At 54.4% G+C, this 22,814-nt stretch overlaps 8 protein-coding genes across 8 annotated transcripts; 5 read left to right on the forward strand and 3 right to left on the reverse strand.

Moving 5' to 3' along the window:
• Positions 1–847: 847 nt before the first annotated feature.
• Positions 848–1,844, forward strand: PG997_013561 (uncharacterized protein; the record flags this gene model as incomplete). Its single annotated transcript, XM_066817875.1, has 2 exons — positions 848–1,094; positions 1,156–1,844. 2 exons carry the CDS (start codon positions 848–850, stop codon positions 1,842–1,844), a joined length of 936 nt encoding a protein of 311 aa, XP_066663567.1.
• An 856-nt stretch (positions 1,845–2,700) lies between these two features.
• PG997_013562 (uncharacterized protein) lies at positions 2,701–4,473 on the reverse strand (the record flags this gene model as incomplete). The annotated part of the gene is made up of 4 exons (XM_066817876.1): positions 2,701–2,965; positions 3,025–3,161; positions 3,297–3,574; positions 3,654–4,473. The coding sequence occupies 4 exons, from the start codon at positions 4,471–4,473 to the stop codon at positions 2,701–2,703; spliced, it is 1,500 nt and encodes a 499-aa protein (XP_066663568.1).
• Positions 4,474–6,655: 2,182 nt separating this feature from the next.
• On the forward strand, positions 6,656–8,162 carry PG997_013563 (uncharacterized protein; the record flags this gene model as incomplete). The annotated part of the gene is made up of 3 exons (XM_066817877.1): positions 6,656–7,030; positions 7,155–7,582; positions 7,685–8,162. The coding sequence occupies 3 exons, from the start codon at positions 6,656–6,658 to the stop codon at positions 8,160–8,162; spliced, it is 1,281 nt and encodes a 426-aa protein (XP_066663569.1).
• A 4,503-nt stretch (positions 8,163–12,665) lies between these two features.
• PG997_013564 (uncharacterized protein) lies at positions 12,666–14,970 on the reverse strand (the record flags this gene model as incomplete). The annotated part of the gene is made up of 4 exons (XM_066817878.1): positions 12,666–13,259; positions 13,304–13,777; positions 13,895–14,681; positions 14,792–14,970. 4 exons carry the CDS (start codon positions 14,968–14,970, stop codon positions 12,666–12,668), a joined length of 2,034 nt encoding a protein of 677 aa, XP_066663570.1.
• A 2,525-nt stretch (positions 14,971–17,495) lies between these two features.
• Positions 17,496–17,930, reverse strand: PG997_013565 (uncharacterized protein; the record flags this gene model as incomplete). Its single annotated transcript, XM_066817879.1, has 1 exon — positions 17,496–17,930. The coding sequence occupies one exon, from the start codon at positions 17,928–17,930 to the stop codon at positions 17,496–17,498; it is 435 nt and encodes a 144-aa protein (XP_066663571.1).
• A 1,138-nt stretch (positions 17,931–19,068) lies between these two features.
• On the forward strand, positions 19,069–19,663 carry PG997_013566 (uncharacterized protein; the record flags this gene model as incomplete). The annotated part of the gene is made up of 2 exons (XM_066817880.1): positions 19,069–19,308; positions 19,373–19,663. The coding sequence occupies 2 exons, from the start codon at positions 19,069–19,071 to the stop codon at positions 19,661–19,663; spliced, it is 531 nt and encodes a 176-aa protein (XP_066663572.1).
• A 32-nt stretch (positions 19,664–19,695) lies between these two features.
• PG997_013567 (uncharacterized protein) lies at positions 19,696–21,290 on the forward strand (the record flags this gene model as incomplete). The annotated part of the gene is made up of 2 exons (XM_066817881.1): positions 19,696–20,677; positions 20,785–21,290. The coding sequence occupies 2 exons, from the start codon at positions 19,696–19,698 to the stop codon at positions 21,288–21,290; spliced, it is 1,488 nt and encodes a 495-aa protein (XP_066663573.1).
• A 402-nt stretch (positions 21,291–21,692) lies between these two features.
• Positions 21,693–22,319, forward strand: PG997_013568 (uncharacterized protein; the record flags this gene model as incomplete). The annotated part of the gene is made up of 2 exons (XM_066817882.1): positions 21,693–21,729; positions 21,859–22,319. The coding sequence occupies 2 exons, from the start codon at positions 21,693–21,695 to the stop codon at positions 22,317–22,319; spliced, it is 498 nt and encodes a 165-aa protein (XP_066663574.1).
• Positions 22,320–22,814: the final 495 nt, after the last annotated feature.

Below are 22,814 nucleotides of genomic sequence, written 5' to 3' on the forward strand. Positions count from 1 at the left end.
TCATTTGCAGGGCCCTCTCTAGGCCCTGACGCCGGACGCAAAACCAACCTGTCTGCGGCTGTGCGTTTTTGGTGCCTTTCTTTCAACCTTCCTTCTTTCCCTCTTTTCGTTTTCCGAAGGATGCAAATGCTTACGTGTAGAACCAACTGCATGGCTCTATGTTTCATCATCGCGACGACTTCGTGGCCAAGGGCAAAACCCCCTGGGCCATCCTTTGGGGCCAATACCGACCGATTGAGGGCCCGATCGGCGGCTAGCTGTCAGCACTAGGCAAAATGAAAGTTGGCTTGGGTGGGAATTCTGCCTTCGCTTTGGCTGCTGCGCCGCACAACTGCAGGACATCCACGCAGCATCACTTGCCTTCTCCCAAGGTCGCTGATTGCTTTGCGAGCAGAAAGAGTTATCGAATTGGGAAGAAATGCTTCATCAGGAGAGATGATCGCATCTTTATGACGTTGCGACAGCCGCACCGGCTTGAGGCAGCCAGGCTGGCATGATTGGGGGCTGTTGTCGCGATGGAACCAACAGCCTGGACACGATCGCCAGCAGCATGCAGGCGACCATACCGGGCGGCAAAGCAGCCATACAAACCCATGTCGTAAAGGAACCGACAGTTCCACTGCAGCATCTATTTACCAGGCTATACACCTGAAGACAATGCCCCATGGTTGCATGCATTACGTTGCTTTCTCTCTCTGTTTCTCTCTTCTCTCTCTTTCAGTGCTGCCGTAAAGCATCCGCGCTCTCACTGTTCCTGCGTTTCGCTTACCTTGTTCCCTTTTGCAACTCCGACCGGGCGCGTTATGATATCCTCTGGCTGATTTGACTTGGATTGAGTATCGCCATCATGCGTGCCTCCCTCTTTTTCGCCTTTTCGCTATGGCTACCGTACGCCGTGGCTGTGATGAACTTCATTAGCCCTCCGAGATATGGATCCATGCGCGACTACCGGTCCAATAGCGAATACCCCATTGGATATAATCTTTCGATATCATGGACACCCGGCGTCGAAGGCCGGAAAGCGTCGCTGCAGCTGTATCAAGTAAACTTGACATCAGGCAGCATCTTCTTCGGCGAAGCAGAAACCATTACCCGTATGTTTCCCTGTCTGCCATATCAATCTCGGCGCTTCGTATTAACCTGATGCCGCTTCAGAGGGAATGGTCGACTTGACTTCTTGGAAATGGCAGGTGTCTACCGGCAAAGACCTCGGTGTATCGAACATGTTCCAGCTCGCGCTCTGGGACGAAAGCAAAGACACGTACGATGATTGGTGCCACTACTTCAACATCACCACCGGCGGCGACTCGGATGCGATTCCCTCGGGTGCGACGGCGGCCGGGACACCAGCGCCAACGGCGACCACGCCCCCGAACCGACCGGATGAGGGTCCACCCACCGAAGCCGCGACATCGACCTCTGGCTCCGAAAAGGAGCAGAAGAAGGACTGGACCGGCATGAGCACCGGCGCCAAGATCACGATGGGCGTCATCCTACCGATCGTCGCCATTACCGGGTTTCTGGTAGGCTGGTGTGTGCTGGGACGCCAGAAGAAGAAGCGACAGAAGAAGGAGGAGGCGGCGGCGGCAGCGGCAGCGACCGAGAGCGCGCAGTGGCAGTCTATACCGAAGTACGCACCGGAGCCGGACCAGCAATGGCCGTCGCAACAGGAGCAGTGGGCACAGCAAAATCAATGGCAGCAACCACCATCCCAGAATCAGTGGCCGCCTCAGGAGCTTCCTACGTCACACGAGAGGCACCTCATCGACGACTCACCACGGGAGACGGCACACGAGATGCCAAATACTACGCTATATGAGTTGCCTGACACAGCGCACCGGTGATTAATCATTTTATTATATAATACCCAACGAAACTTCATGAAGAGACGAGGAGTTCGCAGCTTTCGCTTGAGCTTAGTCCATCACATGTGTTTAATGACGAGAATGTCGACGAACGTGACCCATCGGCAGACGCACACCCGCCATGATAGATGAATGGCAGACGCATCAAATCAAGGACTTGAGAAGCGCCTTCGATGCTGTCGAGTTCTGGCGACACCACTTGCGACAGAGAACACATCGAGTCGCGCCTGAATATCTGTAATGACAGTTTATCTGCGCCACTCCAGGATCGATGTCGCGTGTAGCTTACGCGTGGTGTTCGCTGGGCTTGGCTCTTCCATCCGACCAGCATTATCCATGGACTCTCACTGCGCCGTCCCTATCAGATTTTCATCCTTTCGCGTTGATCCCAATAGAACGGGTCTTGCGATTAGGAACCATGCTTCTAGAAACGGTTTTATGACTGTTACTGTATCTTGGGCGACGTTACAGTCGATATGGGGTGGTATTGCGCAGTCAGGCCACAATCGCCAACAGCTCCCTGGAAAGCATGAAGTAATCGGCAGTTTCGAAACACAGATGGTCCCAAATATCGGACGGAACCTAAGCGACACTTGGCGGCTGGATCTTAATGGCAAATGGATGATGGGATGGGCTGACCGTATATGGTAATTGGTTCGTTTATGTACAGAAAATATGGCACGCTCATTGCCAATTTCAACGTGTCATGACGCGTTGTCTATATACATTGCAATGTCGCGGGGAACATTGACATCCCCTATCTTAATACATACCATACGTGTTTGGATAATCGCAACCTATGCTCCGACATGGGAAAAGTGGCGAGCGCATGCTATTAAGAAGTCTGCGCAATGACGAAATCGCGAATCTTGACATTGGGCCCGGGCCAATTCTTCCTGGCCCAGCCGAACCACATCCCGAGCGTGAAGATCAGCACGAACCCGACCATGGGCGCGCAGTAGTTCATGCCCGCCGCGTCGACGGGCGTGCTCTGCGGGAACGGCAGCCAGACCATGATGTAGAGCGTGTAGACGAGCGCGAAGCAGTTGATGGCGAGCCCGAACCGGCCCAGGTTCCAGCTGCCGAGCTTGAGCCCGCCCCTTCCTGGTCGAAGCGTGCCGAGATGATGCTGACGAAGCAGATGGCGTAGCTAAAGTACAGGGCCCAGCAGGTCAGGCCCGTGATGGCGCCGAAGACGATGAAGGTCGTGCCGCCGATGTTGAGCAGGCACAGCAGGCTGACGAGGACGACGGTGAGGCAGAGGGCGCGGGCGGGGACGCGGAGCTTGGGGTCGATCTGACGAAGGGGGCAGAAGTTAGCAAGAGCAAGTCACGCACAGCACTACCACTGAACAGCATCAAGTCAGACTTACGTAGGAGAAGTAAATCGGCAACCCCCGTCACGCGACCAAGCCCACGTCAGCCTTGAGACCGACGCGATGCTGGCCAAGTTGCTGGCGATGCCGTTGAACCAGTAGAGCGAGTACAGGGCCGTGGTCGCACGCTCAGACCGGACCGTCCGCATGATGACGTGGATCAGGGGCATGGAGGCGCTCATGACCTCGTCGACGGGACCCATGGCGATCAGGAAGACGGAGATGTAGACCAGGCCCATCAGGCTGTTCATGAAGATGGACCAGAAGATGGCGCGCGGGACGGCGGACTTGGCGGCTTTGGTCTCTTCGCTCATGTGGATGGCGCTGTCGAAACCTATTATGGAGAGATCACTGTTAGCCACCTAATACCATGTGATGGGTTTTATATGCGCAAAATCTCGAGGAAAACGTACCTGTCAAAGCCCAAGTCAAGGTGATCATGCCCAAATTCCACGACACGCCAGGCTTGTCCACCCATCCGGAAGCGGTGCTGTCGAGGAAGAGGATGTCGGAGTTGTGCCGAGTCCCCATGACAGGGAAGAGGATGATGAAGACGATGAACATGGCGACATGGAGCACACCACCCGTCATCTCGACCCAAGGCACGAGCTTGAACGCAAACATATTGAGCAAACCCTCACCAACGCAAAGCCCAATGACCATAACCGACGTATGCCACCCGCCCGGCACGTAGTTCGGATGATTAAATGCAATAAGTGCCTCGAGCTGAATGACGACACTATTCGCAATACTCGCCAGCAGCGCGACGTACCCGAACCACGTCGCCCACCCCTGCAGATAGCACATGAAGCGCCGCACGCGCCTGGGCGCGAGGTGGTACGTCCAGTGGTACTGCGCGCCGGCGACGGGCTGGAGCGAGGCCATCTCGGCGACGGAGGCGGCCTGAGCCCAGGCGCCGGCGAGGGCGAGGAAGGCGCCGAAGAAGAGGGCGCGCGGCCCGCCGTTGAGCAGGGCCGACGTCATGTTGACGTTCCAGCCCTCCCAGGTGCCCATGTAGGTCAGCGAGAAGGCGAAGAGCTGCGACATGGAGAAGAGGCGGCGCGTCCGGGTCTGGTTGTGCACCGCCTCGTCGGCGATAGAGCCGGAGAAGCCGGAGCTATCGCTCTTGTCGTGGGTGGCTTGGACTGTCGTCGAGGAGCTGTCCTTGGTCTTGCCGCCGCCATCGTCCCGGGCTGCCCTCGAGCGCAGCTCGATGAAGTCCTCCTTGTCCATCGTTATTTTGTCGGGGAGGCGGAGAGACGAAGACGGAGAAGGAGGGTGATCGGCAACGTCAACCCGTCCTAAATAGAGTTTGGGGAAGGGGAGGGCAAGAAGGGATCAAAGCGAAGTGATACCAAAGGAGACGATCAAACGAAATGTCCTGGGATGCGGCGGCGCATGGAAGTTTTCTGTCGTTTCTGCCACGCTCGCTGCAACTACCTGCGACTGTGAGGGGGCGAGTCACGTGGGGGATTGCTGCATAGGTATATGACCACTGCGACAGATGCACTGCTACGCAGGGTATCTTGCGTCCTGCGGTCCCCTGATCATTTCCTGTTCGTGTCTGGCCATGCTATAATTGGCCGTTCGGTGGGTGCAGGTCGGCAGGCCTCATGTCGGCTGTTTCTAAATAGGAAATATCTTCGGCCCTAGAGGGGAGAGAGGCAAAGTCTGCACATATTAGTAAGACCAAGACGACCCCGAGTGCGGCACAGCAGAGCCCGGGGGATATCCGGCGACAGGCTTAGGTAAGTTCGCAAGGCAGGCAGGGGAACAAGACTGCCTTGCGCTGCCTGCGAGGTCAGCGATGTGATTGGGTACGACCGTTACGAAGCGGACGCCTCACGTCCAGAGCCCTGCTCGAACACATAGTCCGGCGAAATATAACATGAGTCAATCATGCCTCCAGCCCATGCAAGCTGTACGAGATGGTGCTGGCCATCGTCTCATTGCTGAACTGCCGAGTCTGCTTTGGGGAGTTTCGCCGATGGGCAAAAGCGGTCTGCAACGTTCCCGTTCGCTGAGGCCTGGAGTCCCCCAATCCCCTCTGGAGGTCGCTCGGCCAATTCGATGATACCCCTGCCAGGACTCTGGGCTGTCGGCTGTCGCTCTTGTCCCATTCTGGTTGTAGCTCACTAGGCTCAGATGCCTTCTGGGGCCAAATTTCTGGGGCGCCTGAATGTTCGACCCCATAGAAAAGGCAAAAAACAAAACCCATGAAAACCATAAAAGATGGGTGCCTGGCTGAGGTTCGGTTAGGAACAGCAGATTGCAGATTTGGGCAGCCAGGCTGTGGTTTGCTGCGATTGATGAGATCTTGATTGATCCCGCGCGCATTGGCACAATGTTGCGCATACGTACCTAGGTAAGCAAACATCCACGGTCGACTTTCTTGGGTCCGCGGCGCGGCGCGCATGGAGGGAAGAAAAGAAACTTCTGACAGGCTACGATCCCGCCGCGGTCCGCACGCCTGCCCAGGGGGCTAGGGGCCAGTAGGGGCCAGCAGGGCGCGGGGGTGGTGGAAATTGCAGCAGGCAGGGCAAAACAAGCAGGGGTGGTGCCCGACGATGGGATTGGGCCCAGAAGGAGTCTAGGCTCTGTCTGGGCAGGGTTGTTTTTTTCGACGTAGCGTTGCCATGCACAAAACTGCCCGCCCATGGTAAATGTAATTGGTGCGTATGTATTTCGGTCATTTGTGTATGCACAGGCTGTTGCTGCTCGTAATTGGGCAAGTCGAATAACGAATCGCAAAGGTCGGTACCAGGAAAGAGAAAGTGCCGTTGGTTGGGCAGGCATTAATAAGAATGACACAATACGCTTATGAGTGGACTGCGATGGTCAATGGGCCTGCCAATCACGGTATCAGCCGTACCGAGACACAGTCAGCACTGCCGATTCCCGGCAACTGATACACTTATGCAAGGTGATATGTGGCCGGAAGCCCAACCGAGAGACAGAGCTCTTGCCCAGAGCAGCGCACAAAATGGTCGAGCAACAATGACACCACCCCAGGCACTCACTCTCCTCCCCTGCCAAAAGAGATCCAGAGTTACACAAGACACGAGGCACGAGGCGGCGCCCAGGCTCCCGGTTGCAAATAGAAAGAGAAACAGACTGGGCATGATGCAAGCAAGGAACGGAAGAGATCCAGGCGTGCATTAACCGATCGGAGGCCAAAGTGATCAGCATAGATTAGGTCGACATGCTCCTCCTCGAAAAGACGGTTTTAATGTTTTTGGTTTCCCCATCGCATCTGAACCTTTCCCTTCCCTCCCGCTCGCTCCCCCGATCGAACAATTCCAACACACACTCCGCCCAGTCTCCCCGCCTCCCTGACCTGGGCTTAGACTTGGACTTGGACTCGTGTGAGAGACAGAGATCCCAACTCGCGTGGCATGGCTTAATGCCACCAACTATGGAGCAGCCACTCGACCTGAACGAGTACGAGCCGCTCTACCCCGTCAGCGACGACAACCACGCCGCCTACGTCGTCGTCCCGTCGCTCATCTTCTTCGCCTACGCCGTCCTCGCCGTCATCGCCAAGAACGTCCTGCGCTTCAAGTGGACCACCGTCAAGCTTCACGACATTGTCCTGATCGTCAGCACCCTGCTGCTCGTGGCCCAGACGGCATGCGTCGTCCTTTCGTGCAATTCGGGCCTAGGGGAGCCATCTGGACAAGCTTTCCAAAGAGCAAATACGGCGATTCAACCAGGTAGGGCGGAAGATCTACTATTCACCTACTCTTTTGGGACGCATGTTTGGTGGATTCCCCCGACAACACATCACTACGTCAGTCGGTAGTTGTTACTGGACAAAACCGTCCAAAAAAAGGGGGAATCACCACCGTGACTTAGCTGTGTTGTGGGATTTGATCTGCTTACATACATACTGACTAACATTGACTGTTGCTTAGCTCACCTTCGCCGCCGATCTCTTGTCCTTGTTCGCGCAGACCTGCGCCAAGATCTCCGTCTCGCTGCTGATTAGCGTCATCTCGAACCAGGCGTACCCCTGGAGCCACAAGCAGACCGTGCACGGCATCAACCAGAACCATCTCTTTGACGCGAACCGATTTCTCTTCTCGCTCATCATCCTCTGCTCCGTCGTGGGCGTCTTCGGTCTGTCATTGCAATGTGGCCTGGGCGGTGTGCTGGCCGAGCCATGGTCGGCAGCCTCTCTCGGCCACTGCTCTTGGGGAGGCGAGGTCTGGATGTTTAACGCCGTGGCGGGCGTCATTACGGACTTGGGGCTCTGCGTCTTGCCCATTGCTATGATGTGGAAGGTCCAGACACGGTCAACGGTCAAGGCTACTGTTACGATTTTGTTCGGATCGCGCATCCTGTAGGTTATTCCCACTTCCCCTTTTTGGCGTTGTGACTTTCGAAGCCCCCTTGACCTAGGTATCCGCATCATGGGGAATCCTGCTAACCAAACAAACTAAAGGGTACCACTCATTGCACTTCCCAGCATTGTGCAAGGCCCGCAAGTCACCAACGGCAGCAACGGCGCCGACGTCACCTGGCTCGCCGTGAACCCGACGGTCTGGCACCAAGTCTCCATCAACCTCTCGGTGCTGACGGCCTGCATCCCGAGCCTCAAGAGCTTCATCGATAGCCTGACGGGCTACACCTCGGGCCTCCGCATCATGCTCCCCTACGAGTACCCGAACGTCTCGAGCGGCAGCCACAACCACGGGGTCCGCTCGGCCATCGCGGCAGTCTACCGCGGCTCGCGACCCGGCGTGAACACGACGCTGGTCTCGTCGAATCAGGGAGATCAGCACCGGAAACGAGGAGACGGCTGCGACACCAACCCGAGGACCGAAAGCACACAGGATCTGACCGAGGGCGTTATTCACCGGAGTGACCATGTCTCTGTCACTTTTGAAAGGGCACCAAGTCATTATCCCAAATACAACTAGATCATGGCAAGGGGGTTGGGCACGTTTGGGACAATTGGATATTTACATAGGTGCGGGATTTCACGGATGGACAGATTAACAAATAGGCTTACGGGCCCAAAGATACCAAGGCCATATTTTACTGGCCCAATACTCTCATGTTATATAGTATTGACCATTATACCACTATAGTTATCAAAGTAACATTCAACATCGAGACCCGTGTGCAGATTAGTAAGCAAGTAAGCCTGTTTGTTCTATGCTGTAATTACCACATTACTGAGATCTGCCCGGGCCGCCGCACGTCGGTTGCACCCGTCAACGATCCGCGGAGATGCTGAATGCACAGACTCGACGTTCGCGCATATCGCATCGCCGCGAAACGCGGGCAGTCTCTTGGACGAGTCCACCTGTTTGCGTTTGCCCATCTGGTTAAGCGATAGCCTCCGCTTGTCCAGTGCGGACTCGCGATGCGGACCGTCGATCCGGGTTCGTGATACTTATTGACTGACTCGCGACAAGAGTATAATATATTGCCGATCATGCCGTTCCGGCGGGGAACTGCAACGTCCTTCATTGCCTTACCTTTTTGGAAACCAAGGCGATAACCATGATATGCGATCGTGATGGAAGCCGCGGCGCCCATACCCGTCGTTCGTGGTGGCTCCAACAACCCCCTGGTGTGGCCATGGCTGCCTGCCTGAACCAGCGGCCATCGTGCCTTGGGTTGGCCAATCTCACGCCATAGCGCACAGTTACACATGTTCACATCTCGTTCCTTAAACGTGTGATCTTTGGTGCACGATTTACCTGTTCCGCAGAGCTGCAGGTATGTACAGCAGGTCCCTTTTAGCGTTCCGCGGGATGTGCGTTGCAGGTCCCGACCCCTGGAGGACTGGTTTTGCATTCTAGGGCTGTGGATACTTCGGCCGCGCCCCCCTGCATTGCCAACCTCGACGCCCCATCTGGCCTTAATTGGTGGTAAAACCGAGGCGCGCGAGTCAGTTGCAAAGTATAAAGTGCAAACTAAACTATTGACAGGACGACCGAAATCTTGATTTGACAAGGCCTTATTTACTCAAGTCCGGTCTATCGCTTCATGTGTATCCATGCAACACACGATCTAATGCTTCACTGAAATTCTTTGAACCTCAACGACCATACTAATTAATCGAGTCCTTCAGGCCACTGCTTTGTTTGTAATTTGTCGAGTAGCCGAAACATATCATCTCATGACGGCCTTGTCAGGTGGGACCTGAGGACCCAGTTCGTGGTCAGAAGTACCCCTTTTGACCTGGCGGAGGTTCTCGCTGCTGCTGTTCAGATCTGTCTTCTTCGCCGTCGTCATGAGTGACGATATACTAGGAGTGCTTTTGCACGTAAAAGATTGCGCACGAACGACCTCGTCGTTGAAAGTAGCTGCCGAGACCGGGCATCTGCCGGAACAGTAAGATGCAGTATAACGTAGGGGTGATTACAATACGCCGGGCGTGAGGGTAAGCAATTGGGACAGCCCTTCTGCAGAGAGGCATCCGAGCTCGACTCGTATGGGGGGAAACAACGGGTATGAAGTTATTGGTAAGGATATCTGATGATGCCGACGCTCTTCCAGCTGGCGAAGACGTCATCACAAAGGCCGCCCTCGATGCTGGTATCCCAGTGGTATGCGATGGCGATGGGGTGGCATAGAATGAAGATGGCGGAGATGGCTGCCAGAGCCCATAGTAGAGTAGGGCCTGCAGGCGAAGTTGAAGATAGTCACGAGGGGAGGTCTGCTAGAACACCTCGAGAATCGGGAATTTAGTCACACTGGTGGAAATGATGTAGCGATGGCAGGGGAAGATGTTGCAGGGGTAGAACACAATGGAAGGTTCACCTGCTTAGTCACCAGTTCCTTGAGTGTAATTATGTGTAACACCGTAAGGTCAACCTGATTCGACCTTTCTATTAGACCAACCCTGAATGATTCATATGTTACTCTCATGGCACTCTCTCAGCATCTCGCTTGACAGTTGAACAAGATCCTCGCGACAATCATTCGAGATTACAATATCCGGCAGGTTGAACCAAACCAGGAGTGGCCCTACCATGCGTACTTTACCGTGGTGCCCCAAGATTGGCCCGTGTATGTCGGAAAAGAAAGTGGAGTGGGATATCAAAAGGGTTTGATATTGGAGGGTGCAGAGAGTATGCATATCACATATGAAGTGACAAACCCAGGGGCCAACTTATTGTGTGTTGTTCAAAGTAAAGAATTGCTGTCCCAATATACTTACGTGGTCAGGTCTAGGTAACCTATTTGAAAGCAACCCTGGAAACAGAATGTCTCTGTTTACAACACTCTATGTCAAAGGTTACTACAACATGAGGTTTGGAACGGCTCTACTGGCGGAACTGAAACATAATTGAACAAATGGATTGAGGAAACCACTCAAAACTAACTTACTATACATAATTCCCGTCGCCTTTTTCTTAGGTTGAATAACAGCTGATAAAGATGTTCAAAACATGACAGGCCACGTTTGCGACCAATGTCAAGGTTTGTTGGTCAGTTGAACACGTATTAGAACTTGAAGTGTAACCAAAATCGAAGCTCAAAGAAGGCTGTTGCCAACGCGGAACATGCATACCCACCTATGGCCTTCTGATAGAATATAAATTGCCCATACCACGTCAGGAGAGCCCACCCCTTTTTCTCTCTTGGGCCAGGTCACCACTCCGTAATCTTTACCGCACCAAACAACCACAAATCTTTACAAGAAATACACCATTTTGCATATCATACTCACCATGGATCAATTCGTTTTATTCCCCTGTCTCCCACCAGAACTGTGACTTATGATTTGGGAGATGGCAATACCAGAGGCCAGGCCTACAGTGTATCACGCAAGAGTGACGCATCTCGAAGGTAGAGAAGAGTCGGCCCCGGCGTTTATATCAGTGCCTGGTGACTTAGGGTACGAGGACCACTTCCTATCCGCACTCTCAACATTACTTGTCACTTGTCGCATGTCGGCAGCCGTGGCCAAAGCTGCCTATGGTCCCCCCGTCGCCATCTTCACACCCCAATCGAGCTTCGAGGTCTGCCTTACTGCATCGATGCGCACAACGACCTGCTCATCCTCAACGACACCGACGTAATATCATTGCAACGACATGGATATCCAAGCCGTCATCTCAGCGGCACAACGCCGTTTCGATACGTCGGCATTGAATGGCCCGATCCACGTTCTACCACAACCCTGACGAAATTTGAACAACAACTTCGCTATGGAGGTCTAAAAAGGGGGCTGGAGGAGCTACTGAAGTTCCTTCCAGATCTCGATACCCTCTATGTCGTAGTGAAGCCAGATCTCATTAGGCTGCTAGTCGAAGACCTAGGAGGACCCGACTCGGAACCTGCTTCTGCAAGGGCGCATCGAGACAAACTTGACATCAATTTCCTGCAGGAATACCGAGCCATGGCAGCTCGAAGGCCTTCTCCGCGGTTCCGCTGTGGGAACCGTGAGTATTTCGAGATGTCCGCAGAACAGGTAGCACGGACCCATGGATTTAAGTACCTGAAGCCGGTTCTCGAGATGATGGAGGACCAGCTTTCAACGAGGGACAAGGAGAGAAAACGTATTAGGTTAGCTTTATCTTGGAGAGCGTCCGGACGGGTCTTCCCTGTCTAATATAGTCACACAATGCAACAGTGACTGCAGACTGCGCTGGTACTGGATAGTGAGTTAAACAATGTTTAGAGAACTATTGAGGAAATTCAGTCTCCTCTGTGATACGGAGAAGTCTTCATGCTGCGAGCGCAGATGTTAATAGTGGAAATGAGATTCTAGTTTTATTAGATACGATCTGGCGAGGCTACGTGAGATTGGATGGGGGTGATGATCAGGGCTCACTAGGTAGTCGATATTGCCGGTAGAAATGAAACTCCCGCGTGGTAAAGACCAAGAATATTGTTGTCTGTCGCAAGCAGGCCCACGGGCAGGATGTATGTAGGGAATCAGAATACATAGGGCCAGGCAACAAAATCATCACCCAACTTGGCCAATATTGATATGTTTCTCGAGGTCAGAGGGATTGCCGACTCAATCAGCTAACTCTTTGGGAGACGTCATGAGGATGGAGGATCATCTTTTTGCATACTGTGGCGATCACCTTTCCGAGGGTATAGGCTATAATTTGAGACGTGGAGGAAGAGCTTGCACAATGCGGGTGAGTTGAACATATATGAGCAAACCCAAGATATATAAGTCCCCAGATATTTGGCGTCCCCCTCGATGGGCCGCGTAAGAAGGAATATAGCAGTTCCTTCTCTCCCATCCAAGTTTCCTACGCGGCTACGTGGCGATCGAGAATCCTCTAGATTCACATGGTGGGCAGGATCCCCGACAAGCAAGAGAGAAAGGCTAACAACATACGGTATATATTTATTATAGCAGGTATATTACATACAAAGGGGCCTCTAGGGAATTAAGATATTATCGAGCTACATCGTATGCTGCCAGACCGCAAGGGATGGGAGCCTTAAATGGGGCCGCCGCAAGGGAGGGCAAACCGGAAGTTGTCGACAACCACGCCGGACCCGGTCTTGTCTGACCCTGACAGCGTGCATTCCATCGTGGTGGATGAGCCGCCGGCGGTGAAGCCGTTTGTCTGATGGGCGACCACGTTCGTCGCGCCCAGCGTGTACGTAAAGGTCTTGGTGCTGGAGCCGCTGGTGAACTTGCAAACAAAGGCTGTATTGGAGGAGCCTTTTTGGGTGGGCATCAGGTCGAAGTCCAAGGTGTACGCCGCGTTCTTGGTGGTCGCGAACGTCTGCGATATGGTCACGGACTTGCCCATAGAAATGAGAGAAGAGGTCGTGGACAATTTGACGGCCCTGTCGCTGTTGATGCCAGGGGTGACGTATGAATAATCTCCAGAGCCGCTGAAAGGGTTCGAGGTCTTGGTCCAGGGCGTGACGCCGTCAGTGGTTGGCTCAAAGCCACCGTGTACGATGAGGTTGGGGGGCAGGTCGTGGTCGACACGACGGTGGTCGTGGCCGTTTGCGATACGGTCTGGGTCAGGGTGGCGTTGACCGTCTTGGTCACATGCAGGGTGGTGGTGGCGCCGAAGTAGCTGGTCATGGTCACGGGCACGGTGGTGGGCACGACAACGGTCACGGTGGTCGAGGAGGTTTCCTGGACGGTGGTTTCAGTGTTGGTGGTCGCGGTCGTGGTGGTGTCGGTGACGACGCCGGTGGTCGCGGTCGTGACAGCCAAGGTCGTGTCCGTGGTGGTCTTGGCGGTAGTCAGAACAGTGCTGACCAGGGTCGAGGTGCCTTCGATCAAGGTGAAGTCAATGGTGGTCGCGGTGGTGGTGGCCTGGCTGGTTTCGGTTGCAGTCGCGGTGACGTCGACGACGACAACCGTGGTGATGTATGTGGTCGCCAGGTTGGTGACGTCGCCGCTCACGATGGTGGTGGGGTTGGCAGTCACAGTGACGGTCAGGGGCTGGTGGAAGGTGACGACGCTCAGCGCGGTGGTAGTGCCGACAGTGTCCACGGTGACGGTCTCGACGACACCCGAGACGGTGGAGACGACGCCGTTGACGGTCGTCACGAGGTCAGTGTAGATCTCAGTGACATAGACGGTAGCCTTAGGGGGGCTCGATGTACGTCGTGTTGGTAACCGTAACCTGTGTTATGAAAGTTTACGCATCAGCAGCCGCTCTCTCTGTAATGGCATTAGGAAGGGGGTGTGGGGTGAACATACGGTGGATGCGGAGCCAACCTCGGTGGTGTAGACGGTCTGGGCTGAGGCCGAAGAAGACGAAGTCTGCAGCTTCGAGCAGGCACTGGACAGCTTGTCGGCGGGAACCGAGGCCAAAGCTGACGGGGTGGAGAGCACAGACGCGGCCAGGGAGCTGACGACGGAGCGCTTGATGGGGATGACGGTCGTGAACGTAGTGGTGGGCTGGGTGACGACTTGGGTAGTCTTGCTGGTGTAGCCGGTGGTGGTGATGGTGTTGTCGGTGGTAGTGCCCGTGTTGGTGGTGGTGGTCACGTCGGTTTGGCCGCCGTAAATGTAGGTGGTAGTCACAGCGGTTTGCAGGGACGTCTCGACCGTCGTATCCGTGGCCGTGGCCGCGATGGTGCTGGTCTCCGTGGCCGTGTCGGTGTTGGTGAAGCTGAGAGTGACGAACTCGACGACGACGTTGGTCACGGTGTCGGTGACAACCTCGGTCTTGGTGTCGGTCACAAACTTGGTATTGAACAGGGAGACAGTGTCTGTGACGCGTTGGGTACCGGTCTCGGTGATGGTAACAACGGCCGTGGACACGGCGGTCGACTGCTCGGTCTCGATGCTCTCCACGGTGCTGTAGATGGTGTTGGTCAGGTAGCCGGTCACGAAGCTAGTGACAGTGGAAAAGGCCGAGTCGTAGACTCCGGTGATGACCTCCTCGTCCTTGGTCACGGTCGATTGGACCGTGACGGTGAAGGGATCGGCAGACAGGGTGGTGTAGGCGGTGGAGAAGACGGTGACGTCGCCGCTGATGCGGCTGGTGACGGTCTGGGTGGGCTCCTCCGCATCCGTGGCCTGGGTCTGGGTGACGACCTCGGTGGTGAGGACGGTGACGGGCTCGAGGGAAGAGGTGGCAGTCAGGGTGACGACCTCGGGGTTTCACCGAGGAAGGCAGAGCAGAAGTCGCCGGCGTCGGGCAGGTTCTTGAGGATCTCGGTGACGGGGTCCTTGGCCTTGCATGACTTGCCGGTGGCCGTCTGTCGCTTGTGGTGCGAAGGGGCAGCAAGGGCACTCGCCGCCAGCGAGAGCAGGAGAACTCCCTGCATCTTGGGGGGTGAAAAGAGTGACTGGGGAAAAGGACGATAAAACGAGTGTACTGATCAAGTGCGATGGACCGTGGCAGTAGAATCTTGAGGATGGCAGCGACTCGGCCCAATATATAGCATGTTTCGGTTTCCAGGTCGGTCGTAGGCAGTATACACGACCAATGCAGGGGGAAATTGGCGATCACTCGCCCTGTCCAAGCCAAGGAATCTAGATGCTCCTGGCCTGGCCACTTGCAGTCTGCCTCCATCATTTTCCTCCAGCTCCGAACTCGTGGGGATGGGACCATGGGGCGGGCAAAAGCACGGCGATGGGGGCGATGTGGACGCTGTAGCACTTGCACTTGTCGGCGCTAGGCCCCGCTAGCCGCATTCAGCCAAGACAAGGGCGCCGCTCAGGAACAGCACTTGCCAAGCGCAACCGCCGCAGCGGACAGCCAATCGGCAGCCAGCAAAGCCTGCAAAACCGGAACTATTGCCCCAAGCCCAAAACGAAATGAGTCCTCATTCTGGCCTAGCGCTTCAGCCGTTCAGCTTGCATCTTGCCTGCCCGACGGCGCCTTCCCCTCGACTACCTATAGTCTAGACTCTAGAACAACAACAACAGCGCTGCACTGCATGCAGGAACGAATTCCGCGACCGCTGCACTTCGCATGAGACCACTTGCGACTCAGCTCCCATGAAGCTGGACTATACCTCCCAGGTGCCCGCTAGCCAGTCCTAAACGCCCGCGCCGGCCGCGATGCCCCGATAAGGTGAGTGACGCCGTCACTATTCACCTTAGACTATGGCGTAAATGTAAGCATATCCTCCTGTCAATGAGATTGACATGGGTGCGTTGGTGGTAAAATGGTTTATATCTGGGCTTGTTGAAGCCTGTCCGTTGCCCATTAGGTAATCAGTTTCCCATCACCAGCGAACGACACTAGGGTAGTGGATCTCGGGATGCAACCGAAGATTGGCACCAGGCCAGGCCAGGGGAACTCACACTTTCTTTTGGTGTCTTTTACTCACTGAACCCTTGCTGCACCCCACACAACCAAGCTGTCGGAACAAAACGCACGTGTAAACAAGCGAACAGGCCGAGGACCCCTGAACCGTCTGCGCTCTCCGCCGGAAAAGAAAAGCGACATCTAGTAATATTTGGTATGTATCGCGTTTCCCAAACGGGCTATGCAAGACATTGGCGTGCAAATAACCACAGAAATGGAAATTGGTGGCGGTTCTCTCCAGCGTCGCGAGCTGTCACGCGGGTGTTTGCATCCAGACCCCTGACTGTGTCATGACGGTACAGACTAAACGGTTTACTTTTTCTATAACAAGCACTCGCCGTCGCACATCTCATGACTAGGTAGTTTTATCCGTTTTTCTCATTACCCCCTCTGTGAGGCGTCCCGTCGCATATATACCATCACGTCCAACACTTCGACGGCTTTTTCGCATGGTTTTTATATGACTTCCATCGAGGTCAAAATCGCGCTGTTCGACTATGCAGCTCCCATTCGCACGCAGCTCCTTTTGACTGCATTGGTTTTTTCCCGCGCTAACATCTGTCGCGGTGGTATTATCGACGCACGGTGTCAGCGGACTCGGACCTTCCACACTGTCCAGATCCAGGGCGGCGACGGCCTCGGCCTGCCCATGTTCCTCGCCCCTTAGCTTACGCTGTCCCACTTTTACAGGATATAATTCGGCAACAACCGCGCTGTCTTGGCCATCGGCTCCGTTGCACGGCCTTTGTAGCTGTACTATGGGTGAATCATGTTGTGTCGGCTGTCGGTGAACGTCCGGAACCAGTCTTGCCCTCTGAGTGCTCACCATCGTCCTTCACATTGCGGTTTTCCTACACGGGAAATATTCCTTGGTACGGTCTCGGTTGCCTTTGCTGGCGGGCACTGGTATGAGTCGAAAAGCAAGAAAAGTTCTCGCTCAGGCGTCGTAGATAAGAGTGGGTGGCATCATCGTTATTTCAACCGCTGCCATCCTTGTGACTGATACAGGCCTTCCCATCGCAATTTGCTTTTACATCAGAAATTCCTCTGTCTTCTCAGTGGCGGTCGTTTGGAACAGCCAATTAGAAAGGCATGTCCCACCACCACGCTATTTGCTTGCTTGCTTCGAAGTTTTGGTGATAAGATGCGTGTTTTACTCAATCTAAACAACGCCATTGTTGACTCACAATCCCGGAACAATCATGCTGGGGTTTGCCACTCTCGCATTCCACCATGCGCAAACATTCCATGACTGCATCTCCTAGCATAGAGGCTCAAGGGCAGCCTGAGAGGAGGCTCAGACGCAGTAGTTCAGCTGACTCATTTAGTTATGTGTCACCATTATGAGCTTGCGCTTGTTACTCGGCATACGACACGATCTATCAGCCTGTTGACATGATTACAATCACCCGGTCTTTGGTGGTTAGGTATGGCATGAGCCAACTATGTCATTATTTAGTTACACGTTACAAAATGAAAGCGCTGCTCTGGGGTCAGAAAATAGCAAGGGAGGGATCGCAGTTTCTAATGATATAACTATACCGCGTATCCTTCCATCCACCATCCGTTGCGGCCACAGGTGCCCGCGCATCCTTCCCTTAAGCCCCATCCGAGCATGTGGGGAGTGGTCACGGCCATAATCACAGTAGCAAGAGTCGTATCTTTCCAGCTACCTCCTTCCACTCTTTCGCGGACTACTGCTGCTGCTACTATTGTTTCTTCTGCTGCGGCGAGGCCCGGCGCAGTGGTGATGATGGCGAGCACGGTAGGGGTGGGGGCCGTGTCGTCGTCGTCAGCAGCCGATGTCACAGAAACCGGATACATGCCGCAAGGGAAGGTGGGCGGGCAGTTGGTGCCGGTCCATGGCCAGCCCGAGGGCAGGAGGGACTCGTAAGCGTCTCCGATCTTCGGGGTCTGTGTGGTGGCGGCGGCGAAGCCCACGAGCAGTAGGGCGATGGGAACTGTCTTCATGATATGATTTTGTTCTCGGAGATGTAGGGCTTTTTTCTTTTCTATCTGGATGTTGCTACTTACAAGAGAGCGAACCACACTAGCAAGAGGGGTGTCTCTCAATCTTTTAAATAGCCAGAAATAGGCACCGAAATTTTGATCACCATAATAGCTACAGATCTAGTCTTTGTTACCCTTCTCTTAGGACATGTTACAAGATCCTCTCAAGGGCGGAAAGTAGATGGAAACCAATATCCCTTCGTACAGTATCAAAGATGGCAACCAACTCGGTTCATGGTAGCATACATTCCTTCCGGCTTGGAAGGTTATTATCAGCCGAAGGGGGTCATAAATACAGTGTTAGCCACTCACGACACTTTCAGACTCTTTGCACTTAGTCGGCTTTTCTACAACAGTGACCTTGCATTCCATCTTCTCATCTACCGCCCAGTCACCCAGTCTATTCCTATAATAGAGAAATCATACGGCTATGGGAAGGAGCACGGAACGGCATCGAATGCACAGGCGGCAGACATCACACCCCATCGTGGATGAATCAGCAATCCTTTAGCAACCGACAGCGTGTTCTCGACTATAGGAAATTCAACCCAAGATCTGGACCAACCACCCCTGCCTATCGAGGCTTACCGAGAACTTCAAACGCCTAGTGCTCGCTGGGGGGCATGGCCCAGGAAAGGAATACATATGTTCAAGGCCTCAAAGCCAGGTGTATAGATCTCTATAAATCTTCACTAAAACTCTTTAATGAGTGAATCCTTGGTGAGGTCTCGGTGAAGATCTTCATTTTTATATAAATCTCATCGTGCCTTGCTACAGTGCACGTCTAAATGATAAAGGTACATACTTGCTTCTGAACATTCAGGCAGCTGGCTTGTGCCATAGGCCTGCTCCGATGTACATTGATACCACTTCCGGCTGGTTGCATTCAATTTCCAGTTTGGCCACAAACACACCAAACATGAATTTCACAATCTGAGCAACCTGCCAAAAAGAAAATCAGGTTCGGCTAATAATTCACTGTGCCCAACCCACCTTCTCTTTTGCTTCCTCAATCCCTTCACATAGAAGGAATCTCAACCGAAGCGCTTTTTACTTCTTTTCCCACGTATCCCCTTCGGCAACTGCGCAATCCTCAACTATGCCCTACCAGATGAGCCAGGCTCCGCCTGGAACCCCAGAAGAGGTTACCATTGAATACCTTCTGGCAAAGCCAAATGAGAAGATGGGCCAAACGACTCTTGGGGAGCTGTCGGACCAGGAGAGGTCCGCCACAGGTCTTGTGCAGCTCGGCAAGCGCTGCACACGGATTCCCGGCGATCCGTTTGGTCTGTACGCTGCTTGGGCAGGTAACGTCAGCCACGCGAGCGACGACCGCATGGTACTTGCCACCCGCCCCTCTTTATAACCTTAGTAGTAGCGAATGGGCTGACATATTTGCGTAGCTGGACATCATGCCGGCATTGTATCAACAGATCCTAGCTTCTCAACCGTTGCCATCCTCGCGCCGGGACGCGGTCCAGCGTTTCCTCGCCAAGGTTCCAAACATGGAGGCTCACGGACTGGCCACCGAGGCAGCAGATCGCGGAACCATCGATGTGGTTAAAGACAATGACGAGGAGATCGTTATCGATTTTAAGATCGAATCGATCAGTGTCAGACTCATGCAATGCAAAGACCTGGATTTGGAGCAAAAAGGCCTTTCGAAGGCACCAAACGATGCCGCGATGCGCTGAACGCAGCCAAGAATGCCTTCGACGAACCACACATGACCATCCAGATCCAACAAATAGTCATGGCTCGTCGTTTGCTCCGACTCGAAGGTGGCCTCAACGCTGCCATGTCCGCAATTCCCATTGACGATAGCAAGAGACGAGACCAAGTTCTCGGCGATTTGCGGTCGGAGGCGCGGGAGGAGTACTGGTTGCATTCGACTAAGTCCCAGCGAGACCTCCTGAGATACAGTGCGGTGATGCTTCATAGTCCCGATGTCCAGCGACTGGTCGATATCATCAAATCCCACTGGTCCCAAGAGTGGAACAACGGTCGCTACGACGTCGACTTCTTCTACCACTACCTCGCCGACAAGACCGCAGCGGAGCTGGTCTGGGAGCTGGTGGACGTGGACTTGTTCGTGGTGACGGACTGCAATCGGCGCGTCGTCTTCGCCAGCCTGGAGAACGCCACAGGCCTCGTCTTCGACGACGGCCTTGCGCAGAAGCTCGCCAATACCGTCGATATGTACTCCTATTTCACACCACTCCCGCTCCCGGAAAGCAGGCGCCACGTCTTGGACCGGTACGTGAGACGGCTCCACCCCGAGCTGGACCCGGCCAACGCCACCGTGGAGCAGCTGCACCGCGCCAAGATGGCCGTGGTGCACTACGGCAGATGGGCCATGCAGGGCGATCCCCACGGAAAACGGGTGGTCCCCACGCGCGACACGTGCTTCAACCGATCCGGCGACCCGCCGTACAACCAGATGGACGTCTTCCCCGGGTTTTGCCGGTCCGTGCTGGGCCGCTGCGGCGACGTCGTCCGCTTCCTGCTCCGAAACCTGGACCCGGAGCTGTACTCCCTCTACCACTCCGTGTACGACAATCTACCTGGGCAGCATCGCCTGGACACGACTGACGACGATTTCCTCAGCCTCTTTGCGGTGGGCATCAACGGCTACACGCAACGGCACCGAGATACAAATGACCTAGCCGGTGGAATGGCTGGCTTGGTGACCCTGGGAAGCTACACAGGTAAGCAGACTCTCCCGTACCCTTCTATACTTACCCTTCGCTGTTTCTGCTGCATATTTGTATTTGCAAACTTCTCGTAGCTGACCTCAACTAATTTGTTCCACCAGGAGGTAACCTCTGTATACCACAACTGGGATTCCGAGTCCGATATGCCCCGGGGGCCTGCGCCATCTTACGAGGGGACAAGATGGACCACCTGGTTACCGACTACTCGGGCCCGCGGTACTTTGTAATCGGCACCCACCACGAGAGCATGAGGCGCCATGCGATGCGAAAGCTGCGAGAAATGGAAGCGGCGAGACAACAACAAGCACACCGGGAAAGCGAAGAGAAAAAGGACGAGGAACAGGAAGAACAGGCAACGGGCTCCGCCCCCTCACGACCGCCGCAAAACCCCGACCCTTTTGCTCCCGCAGACTGCCGCGCCCATGACGAAACCGCCCCGGACGACGGCCTGGCCGCCGGCGTCTTCGTCGAAACACCCTGCGTCAATCCCGGGTGTGACGACGACGACGAGGAAGTGGCGAACCGCAAATGGACAAACGAAGAGCTGCACGAGGCGGGGGCCCTGCCTATGTACGATGATTCAAACAGCGACTCCAGTCGCTCCTGAGAGCGCGGCGAGTCCCGCATCGCAACTCGAGAGAAATGACGTAGTGAGACACGTGTAAGCTAGGATGAAGTCATATATAGAATCTCGTTATTGGAAGATATTTTTTTTTATGTATTTCAGTTCGCTGGGTTCTCCCTCAGCGCTTCAACAATTTCAATTATGATAAGAGCTACACGACGGACGGGACAGCGCCCACCTTGTGGCAGACAACTCGGCTCCGAGTCACTTTCTGGTCAGTAAACACCGACCCATAGCATTGATGACTCGCTGTGCCGCACGGTCTATGATGAGCTGCCTCCTGAAAGACGTATCGCGACCGGCAGGGAGGACTTCCTCAGCTTGTTCGCTCTGGGGATCAACGGGTACACCCAGAGGCACAAGGACACCAATGACATGGCTAGAATGTTCGCGGGCCTCATCACGCTGGGTGATTACACAGGTAAGTAAACTAAAGCCCATTCGTACCCACCTTACCTACTACTCTTTTTCGATATCTTGTATCGGAGCAACGTTTCCCAAAACGGACACCATGGAATTGACGCTGACAAGATCTCTCAACACTTTGTAGGCGGACACCTTTGCATTCCCGATTTGGGAATCAAAGTTCCATACGCCCCGGGCGCCTGCACCATCATCCGCGGCGATAAGATGAACCATCTCGTCACAGACTTCTCCGGCCCGAGGTACTTCGTCATCGGGACGAACCACAAAGCCTTTAAGATGTACGCCCAGCGACAGATGGCCCAGCGTGAGGCCCAGTCGCGTGAGGAGTCCGAAGGAGGAGACGCTGCCGCTGCCGGTCCCTCGTCGTCTGGTCTAATTGTCGACGAGGGACCGGCAACCAATGGTAAAGGGCCCGCACTAGGCGACGAGATGGTGGGATTCCCGCTTGAGACCCCTTGTGTCAATAACGGCTGCGACTGGGACGAGGACGAGCTCGCGGACCATGAGTGGACCAATGAGGAGCTGCACGAAGCTGGAGCGCTCCCGATGTATAACTCCTCGAGTAGCAATGGCGGCCAGCCCTAGACGCAAGGGGTTCAGCATCGGTCTCGAGAATGAAGTGTTGAATGATAGCGAAGTGGATAGTGGAAAGGGAATCCAAAGTTTTACGGATGGGTTGCATAATTCCTAGCAGAAAATCGTACGTTCATGTGACTTTGTCTCGGTGTCAGGCTGAGGTAGTGACAAGACAGCTGGCAGTATGAAAGTTGGTATTAATGGTAAAGCTGGTTCCGATTGTACAGCTGACCAGTAATGGCGGTGGAAATGTGACTGCCGACATGTCGGATGTTGCATCAGGCTCGAAGGTAGCATTGGTGTAGCCACACTTTTCTTTAATGCAAACGTGATTCGTGGCAAGTTGATGGCTGTGCGATCCCATTAATATCAGAGTCGCGATAGCATTGGTTTACTCGAGGGTCTTATCGTGCGCCTATCGGAAGCGAGGGGTGGCTGGGCAGCAAGGCAACAAGGCAGCTGAAACGGAAAACATAGTCAGCACGTCTTCAAGCGAGACCATGA

Source organism: Apiospora hydei (assembly GCF_038363865.1).
Source record: "Apiospora hydei strain CBS 114990 chromosome Unknown utg000009l_segment0_segment0, whole genome shotgun sequence".
NCBI classification, from domain to species: domain Eukaryota; kingdom Fungi; phylum Ascomycota; class Sordariomycetes; order Amphisphaeriales; family Apiosporaceae; genus Apiospora; species Apiospora hydei.